The following is a 9906-nucleotide window of genomic DNA, read 5'->3' on the forward strand; positions in this document are numbered from 1 at the left end:
AGAAACATAAGCAGACCTATGGGTTTGGACAGTGGCTCCTCCTCACTCTCCATCTCATGCTAAATATAATTATAGAAAAAAGTAATCATTGAGAAGTTGAAATGGATGTTAACCACAGAAGACTAGAGGGATTTCTGCATAGATACTATGCTGATGGAAAATGGATGAAAGAAGCCCTCGTGGACCTTCGGTACTGGTAGAAAACAGCATGATTCTTTGGAAGGACAGTTTAGCAACATCAGTAATATTAAAACTGCAAATATCCTATGAGAACAGGGCAAAATTTACAAGTTAAATACTCACTGTCTATTTCTGCCCTGACTAAGAATTTAGTTCCCAGTGCCATTACAATATTCGAGCTGAGACAGGAAGCCAGCTTCTGGATGAGTGGCATCTCTGCGAAATTTGAAGAGATACTAGCAGCTGGAAAGTAGGTGGCAAAATAAATGAAGCCGCCAATAGATACAGCAAAACTTGCTGCAAATAAGAAGGAAAATATAAGGTCAGCTTAAGCAATCTGCAAAAACCTGAAATACAAATACATGTCTTCTAGTAGAAGAGTGTACTAAAATAAGCACGTTGAGAAAACATTTGGCAGTTTTGTTCAGCGTTGCATCCTCAGAACGTTGTAAAATGCCTGGCATTGACTGAGCAGGGAAAAGTATTTTCGAATGAATAAAAGGTGAAAATGAAATATTTAAGAAACCATTTTTTCATGAATTTATCATTTTACATGTAGTAACTATGACTAGTACAGATTTTAATGGAAATTTACATACTTACTAATCATTCGACATAAAATATTATAAATACTACTATTGGCATAATCAGAAAATATCCAGACTGGTATTCAGTCTATGTCATGATGCTGGGGGAAAAGAAGGGTACCTATGTAAATAAGGAGACACGAAGTTGGTGTCAAAGAGCCAGATATGGTTTAGAACATGAAGTGGTACCAAAAATATAACTCTGATAAAACATTTGAAAACATTCTTGTTAAGAGACCAATTAACTTCATCTAGAGCTAAAAAGCAGCCTCCAAATAAAAACTGGATATTATGAAATAAAACATATCATCCCAGCGTTAGGAGTGATTCTTGCTTCCTCTCTTTGCCTCGTGCCTCGCTCCACATAGCTCATTCACCAACTACAACATTTAGATTTTATTCGCTGATAGGTGTGTGCTATTTCTAAAGAGAATGAGAAGAGACGAACTGGAGACAACAAAGGCAATATAGATAAAAGTGTGAATCCATCAAAAATATATAACAATTAGACACATAGATTCATTTAACAACAGAGCCCCAAAATATGGGGAATGAAAACTGATAGATTGAAGAGAGAAATAGAAAGCTCTACAATAAAGTTGAAGATGTCAATACCCATCGGTAATGGAGAGAACAACTGGATAGAAGATCAGTAAGTAAATAGAGGACGAACAGAAAGGACTGGAATAGAGGATTGCAAGATGACTTTACCTAACGGATATATACAAAACACTCTATCCAAAAAGAGCATAATATACGTTCTTCTTCGGTGTACATGGAACAGTCTCGAAGAGACTATAAGTTAGGCCACAAAACGAGTCTCAATAAATTTAAAAAGATTTCAGTCTTATAAAGTGTATTTTCTGACCACAATGAAATGAAGCAAGAAATCAGCTAAAAAAAAATCACAATTGTGTAGAAATTAACCACAAACGCTCTTAAACAACCAATGGTCAAAGAAAAAATTACAAGGAAAATTAGAAAGCACTTAAAGATTAATGAAACAAATATACCAAAACAATGTACCAAAACTTATGGGATACAGTGAAGGCAGTGCTGCGTGAAACTTACAGCTGTAAAGACCTACATTAAAAATGAAGAAAAATCTCAAATCATAACCTAACATTGCACCATAAGAACAGGAAAAAGAGGAGTAAGCTAAGCCTAAAGCTTTCAGAAGGAAGGAAATAGTAATGATTAGATATAAAAATATATATAGAGAGAAAGGAAAACAATGAGAGAATCAAGAAAAACAAAAGTTTGTTCTTTGAAAAAAATCAACAAAATTAACAAACTCCTTCGACATGATAAAGGGTATTATGAAAAATTCACAGCTAATATCATACTTAATGGCTAAAGACTGAAACTTTCCCCCCTAAGACCAGAAACAAGACAACGGTACCTGTTCTCACCATTTCTATTTAACTCTGCACTGAAAGTTCTAGCCAGAGTGACTACGCAAGAAAAAGAAATAAAAGGCATCCAAATTGGAGAGGAAAAAGTAAACTTACTTCTATTTTTCTATTCTCAGATGACATAATCTTATATGTAGAAAGTCCCTAAAGAACCTACAAAAAATCTACTATAACTAATAAACAAATTCAGCATTGTTGCAGAGTACAAGATCAATACACAAAAATCAACTGAATATTTATACACTAGCAATAAACAATCTAAAAATAAAATTAAAAAGGAATTCCATTTATAAGAGCACAAAGAGAAATATGAATATTATTAAACCAAGGAAGTGCAAGTAGTATACACTGAAAACCACAAAAATTCTTTGAAGAATTGGAAGACTTAATATTAAGATGGCAATGCTCCCCGTAGCGACATACAGATTTACTGCCATCTCTCATCAAAATCGCAATGGCCTTTTTTTCCGAAATAGAAGAGTCAATCCTAAAACTCAATAGGAACCTATACAACCAAAACAAAGAACAAAATTAGAAGGCTCACACTTCCCACTTTCAAAATCTACTACAAAGCTGTGGTAATTAAGAGTGTGTTTCTAACATAAAGATAGACATATAAGCCACTGAAATAGATTTGAGAGTCTGGAAATAAAAGACTTGCATCAGACGTCCTACATATATGCTTTAAAGTGATTCCTGACATTGGTGTCAAGACCACTCAATACGGGAAAGAACAATCTCTTCAACAAATGGTGCTGAGACAACTGGGTGTTGAAATGAAAAGTATGAATTGCAACCCTTATTTCACACCACATATAAACACTAAAAAGCGAATCAAAGTCATAAATCTAACAGCTAAAACCATGAAACTCTTAGAAGAAAACGTATGCGTAAATCTTCATGACCCCAGGTTCGGCAAATCGGTTCTTAACTATGACACCAAAAGTACACATGACACAAGAAAAAAAAACCAGATAAATTGGAGTTCCTCAAAATTAAGAACTTCTGTTAAGGACACTATTAAGAGACTGAAAAGGCATTTGGAAATTACATATTTGGTAAAGGTTTAGTACCCAGAATATATAAATAACTCTTGTTACAGTACAAAAACACAAAAAAATTCAATTAAAAAATGGTCGAAGACTTGAATAGACAGTCCTCTAGAGAAGATACACAAATTACTAACAAGCACATGCAAAGATGCTCAACATCATTGGTCATTAGAGAAAAGCAAATGAAAATCACAATTGAGATATCACTATACACCCGTTTGGATGGTTATAATGAAAATAAAATGTACAGGGGTGGCAAGGGTGAGGAGAGATCATTAGCCTACTCTTTGATGGTGGGAATGTAAAATGTGGCAGCTGTGAAAACCGGTTTAGTGGTTCCTCAAAAAAGTTAAGCACACATTACCATATGACCAAACCATTCCACTCCAGGTTTACGCTCAAAATCATTATAAGCATAGGCACAAACAAAAATCTGTACACGAATGTTTATAGGAGCACTACTCACAATAGCCAAAGGGGGGCACAGTCTACATGTCCATCAGGGGATGACCAGATGAGCAAAGTGTGGCACGCCCATTCAGTGATATGTTACTCTTTATAACAAGAAGTTACATACTGGCACAGGCCACCACATGGATGAATCTTGAAAACATTCCGCTAAGTCAAAGAAGACAGACACAGAAGGCCATCTATTGATTCCATTTATATGAACTATCCAGATAGGCAAACTCGTAAAAACAAAAGCAGATTAGGGGTTGCTGGGAGCTAAGGGGACAGTGGGTACTGAAAATAGTTGTCATATGGGAGGGAGTTGGAGGTAGGGTGGATTGGGGAAGGGATCGAAAAGTATGAGCTGGTGGTTACAAAACAGTCATCGGGATGTCAAGTAGAGCACAGACAGTATAGTTGACAGTAGTGTAATAACTGTGTGTGGTGTCACATAGGGACTAGATTTATCTGGGTGATCACTTGGTGAGTTATGTAAATGTATAATCACAGTTATGTAAATGTATAAGCACCCAAAACTCATGCAATGTTGTATGTCGACTGTAATTGAAAAAATTAAAAATTATTAAATAAATAAGTAAAACGCATCCTGAGATGCAAAGGGACAGTAATGGTCAAAGACATACTTCAAGAAAAAAGAACAAATTAGGTCTTACCCTACGAGGTGAGATTTATTATGAAGCTGTAATAACTAAAATGCTATGAGTATGCTTCTAACATGAAGAAATAGATCAGTGAAAGGATAGTCCCCAAAGAAATACACACACGAATGAGAACTTGACTTATAACAGAGCAGGTACTGACGAGTAGTAAGAGAAAAGTGACCTGTCCGTGAAACGTTGCTGGGACATAGGCAATGTTGCCTATGCACTTAGGAAGAAAATAAATTTGCTATGTTATACCATACACAGGAAAAATCAATCCCCATATAGAACATAAGGATACAATCTATGACCTCAGACTAGAAAATGACTTTTTATTGAAATACTTAATGTCACAAGCTATGAAGGCAAATTTTATAACATTAAAATTAGTAGCTATTAAAAGATACCATAAAAAGCACTAAAGGCTCCCAATTGGGAGTAGCTTTGGAACACATGTACGACTAATGAAAATTAGGTAGCAGGGATATATAAAGAACTCCTGTTAATCGATAATTATTAAAGAATGCATTAACGGACTTTATAGAAAAAGAAACACATGTGACTCATATTAATAATACATACTCAGCTTCATTAGTAATTGGGTAAATGCATATTTGAATTGCCATAAGATAACATTCCATATCTCTAACGAGGCACAAATGAAAGTTTGATGATACTAAATGTTGGTAAAGATATAGATCGATAGGAATGTGCGCCTTCTTCCAGTGGGACGGCACGCGCATTGGACATTGTCAGGTTGGACACTCACAAACCCCATGGCCTGGCAGTTCCATTTTAAGTACGCATCAGTGTGAAAGTCTTGCACTTATGTACCAGCAGACACGCAGAAAATGTTCAGAATATCTATCTACTCTGCCATAATGTCAAAAATATGAAACACCGGTATTTGTTTTCTACTTATTTTTCTCTTTGGCATATCACATTCTACTTACCTTTAGCATCTTTTTATTTTATTTTATTTTGGCCGTTTGTAGGTTGTATGCATGATCCTGTGCCTTGTGAGGACCGATCAACGAATAATACCCATGAAAATGTACAGAGAAAAGTAAAAAGGAAATAGATCTATTTGGTCATGCCTGCTATTTGGCATCCTAGCCCTCAAATGACAAGGAAACGATATTTATTTGCTTTGTATATTAGAGACTGTGCCAGCACAAAGATATGAATGAATGAATGAATGAATGAATGAATGCTTTCATGTCACTTGACTTCCTAGTCGTCCGATCTTTCAATAATGTTTAAAAACTAACCTCTACAGCAAGCATTCTCAGGTTTATCTCAACTTCAGTCTTAAGGTGGAGTATGTTAATCTTTCTTTCATGCGTACACTATGCTCCATTAATTTTCATTGCTTTCTGCATGTCCTGTCAAATCATTTTTTGTGCATATGAGATTCATGTCCCCAAGATCAATGTCAGATCTACAGGGGCAAGCACTATATTTCAAATACACGGGGATCACACAATAAGTATCTATTGAGTGCACGGACCCTTTCTTTCAGTCAAGTAATTTGTTGTTTTCTTCCTGTTCGCATATTACAGCATCATCATCAGATTCTGGCAGACTTCAGTCCCTCCAACAGAATATAGAGAGGTTGTCTCAATCTCAACCCTTCCTGGTAGATGATTCAACAGGTACCATACATTATTTAGCAGCTAAAGGTTAGAAAGAACATGTAAATATGATCTTACTTTGGTTTTTATCCTTTATTCACATGTTTATTATGCTGTATTAATTTTTAATGCTCTCTTCCTTCCCTTTCAAATAATTTCATGTGTGTCTGATATTTGTCTTTCCGGTAGACAGAGGCTAGAGATGAGGTGGCAACTAGAAGTTCAGAAGGAGCCTCCAAATATAATCCTCTCTAGGCACTGGGAATGTTGCCCAGGAGTTTTAGACTCACCTTTATTGAAGAAGGTGCTAACCATAAAGCTGAAGAATATTGTGGCGATGGCAAAACACACCAAAAAGACAAAGACAACAGATGGGTCGCTGTGTTGGATGATCGGCAAAGGTTTCATCTAGCGAAACAATCAGGAAGCCAGTTTAGTCACACTCAAAGTGGTGTCAGAACAAAACAAAAGAGGAGAAATGAAACGTCTGGAAATATTTTACTGGTCCTGTGAACAGGACGATGACGCTCAGGGAGATGGAGAGTAAATAATTCACTAACTGCAGAAGGTCCACACATCTAGGTTTAAAGTCTAGACTGCTGAGGTACTAGGCAGGCACGTATGTGTTCACCCGCTGGCAATCTGAATCCCCGAGGCCTGCACCAGGTCTGTACCCTGCTTAAAGTTTAACTGTAGCATGCTGCAGTCAGACGGACACTTGCCTTGATGAAGAAAATTAGGCACATCAAAAAGATGATAATCAAATACAGCGTGAAGAATGTGAAGAAGTAGGCAGCCCAGAGCATCCAGTTACTGAGTCCTATCATGAGCTGGTACTCCTGTGAGAGGTTTAACACAAAGCGAGTGTGTAAATCTACGTAATTATACAAACCTCATTCACAAATGTTATCTCATTTAATTTTCAGATTGAGGGGAAGTTTCAGAGATCTCCCATAGCCCCACTACACCCACGTGTGTATAGACTCCCCTCTAATCAACAATCCCCCACCCCCAAGGTGGTATATGTGTTACAACTGACAATCCTACACATCAAAATCATTCATAGTCCACGGTCCAATCTGACCCTGGATTTCCTCCTCTATAAATTGGGCACGATGATATTACATAACCCATTTCAGTTGTGGTGGACCTGGAGGGCATTGTGCTAAGTGAAAGAAGTCAGACAGAGAAAGACAAATACCATATGATCTCACTTATATGTGGAATCTAAACAATGAGACAAACAACAAAAACAAGCTTATAGAGAGAGAGAGCAGACTAGTAGTTGCCAGAGGCGGGAGAAGGGGTCCAAGGTACCAACTCCCAGTTGTAAGTCAGTCCTGGGGCTGTGACACACAGCATGCCAACTGCGGTTAACAGCACTGTATTGTGTGTCTGAAAGTTGCTGAATGGAAGATCCTGAAAGTCCTCATCACAAGGAAAAAAATTTTTTATAACTACATATGGTGATGGACGGTAACTAGACTTATGGTGATGATCATTTCATAATGTATACAACTACTGATTCATTTTTCTTCTCCTGAAACTAATATTAAAATGTTAAATGTCAATTATGCCTCAATGAAAAATAAACTTTTTCTTTCTTTCTCTCTTTCAAAAAAAACTCTTCTTCCCCCCCACCCCTTTTAAATTGCTCTTTTTATGGCTTCTTAAGCAAGATGTTAAGATACCTGATTATTTGTCCTCGTTTTTAATAAGAGTCATTGAAAACTATAAATATGCCTCAAAGCTCAGCTTTAAGTGTATATCAGCGATTTTGAGGAGTTGTATTTTCGCTATTATTCAGGTTAAAATATTTTCTAATTCTTCTGTTATTTATTCTTTGATCTACTGTTTATTTATGAGTTTGCTGTTTAATTACCAAACTACTGGAGTGTTCCTAGATATCATACTATTACTGGGTTTTAATTTTCTATCCACTCTTATCAGAAAAATGCACTTTGTATTATTTCAATGTTTTTAAGTTTATCGAGACTTATTTTATGACTTAATATATGGTCTTCTTCCAAATATTTGCTTTTTCCTAGATGTATTACATTTATTAAATCTACAATTTAATTCCATTTTGATGTTCTATACCGTATTACTTCAAATATCTGGTCTATCCAGTGCACTTGAAAACAATGTGTATTCTTCAATTATTAAGTAGAGTGTTTTACAAATACTACTTAAATTATGGTAGTCAAGAATGTTGTTGAGACTCACTTTAGATCCAATGACATAAATAGGTTGAAGCGAAAAGAGGGAAAAATGATATTCCATGCAAACCAAAAGAGAGGTAGGGTAGCTATAATAATAGCAGACAAAATAGACTGAAATCAAAACTGTTACAGGAGACAAAGAAAGACATCATATGTTGAAAAGAGGGTCGATCTACCATGAAAGTATAACAATTATAACATGCAGGCATCAGCATCGGAGCTCCAAAATAAGAATCAAAAATTACAGGAATGAAGGGAGAAATAATTCTACAATAATAGCTGGAGACTTCAACATACCACTTTCAATAATGGCTAGAACAACCAGACAGAAAGTAAAGTAATAGAGGACTTGAACAGCACTATAAACCAATTGAACTTACATATATAGAGAACACCACCCAACAATAAAATATACGTTTTTCTCAAGTGTGCATGGAACATCTCCAGGATAGACAATATGTTAGGCCACAAAATAGGTATTATTACACTTAAAAAGACTGAAATTATAAAATGTACCTTTTCTAATGACAATATAATAAAAGTAGAAATCACTAACAAACGGAAAGCTGAAAATTTCAAAATATTTGAAAACAACATACTCTTAAAACAACCAATAGGTCAAAGAAAAGATCGGAAAGTAGAAAATACCTCGAGGCAAATGAAAACAAAAATACAACACAACAAAACTCACAGGATGCAGTGAAAGCATGGTCAGAGGAAAATTTATAGATGTTAAAAAAAAATGCTTACACTAACAAAGAAGATCGTAAATCAACAACCTAAGTTCACACCTTAGCGAACTGGAAAAGAAAACTAAACCCAAGACCAGAAGAAGTAAGAAAATAAGATGAAAGTAGAAAAATAAAATGGATAAGAGCAATAGAGTAAATAAATGAACCCAAAATTTTTTAAAAATTTCAACAAATTTGAAAATATGAACAAAGTTGACAAACTTTTATCCAGATTGACCAAAAAAAAAAAGATAAAGAGACATGACTCAAATTATTAAAATCAAAAATAAAATTGGGACATTACTTCTAATTTTACAGAAATTAAAAAAGATCATTAGAGTATACTATGAATCATTGTATGCCAAATAATTGGATAACCTAGATGAAACAGACAAATTCCCAGAAATTCACAACCTACCCAGATTGAATCATGAAGAAATAGAAAACGTGAACAGATTAATGAGTAAAGAGATCTAATCAGTAATAAAAACCTCTCAACAAAGAACAATCCTGGACCAGAAGGCTTTATTGCTGAATGCTATCAAACATTTCAAGAATAATCCTTCTTAAACTCTCCCAAAAAAACTGAGGAAGAGAGAACACAAACTAACTCATTCCATGAGGCCAGGATTATCCTGATACCAAAGTCAGACAGATACACAAGAAAAGAAACTATACACCGATATCTCATATGAATATAGATGCAAAAACCCTCGACAAATAGAAGCAAACTAAATTCAGCAGCATATTAAAAGGATTATACACTATGACCAAATAGGATTTATTCATGACCTGCAAGGAGGGTTCAACATACAAAATCAATCAATGTAATACACCACAGAGAATTAGTGAAAAAAACAACAACACATGATCATCTTGACTGATGTAGAAATTCAAAAACTCTCAACAAAGTAGGAAGAGATGAAAACCTCCTTAATACAACAAAGGCCATATTTTAAAAGAACTACAGCTA

General features: G+C 35.3%; 1 protein-coding gene across 1 annotated transcript in view; it reads right to left on the reverse strand.

The window, feature by feature from the left end:
* LOC102884742 (ATP-binding cassette sub-family A member 3) overlaps positions 1-9906 on the reverse strand; it is an 84451-nt gene that overhangs the window by 62991 nt on the left and 11554 nt on the right. Inside the window, exons 6-8 of the mRNA XM_025047284.1 lie at positions 6703-6819; positions 6271-6388; positions 304-477 (exon numbers count right to left, since the gene is read on the reverse strand). Coding sequence (XP_024903052.1) covers positions 304-477; positions 6271-6388; positions 6703-6819 — 409 coding nt within the window. The remainder of the gene's footprint in view (positions 1-303; positions 478-6270; positions 6389-6702; positions 6820-9906) is intronic.

This window comes from Pteropus alecto, unplaced genomic scaffold, assembly GCF_000325575.1.
Source record: "Pteropus alecto unplaced genomic scaffold, ASM32557v1 scaffold15, whole genome shotgun sequence".
NCBI lineage: Eukaryota > Metazoa > Chordata > Mammalia > Chiroptera > Pteropodidae > Pteropus > Pteropus alecto.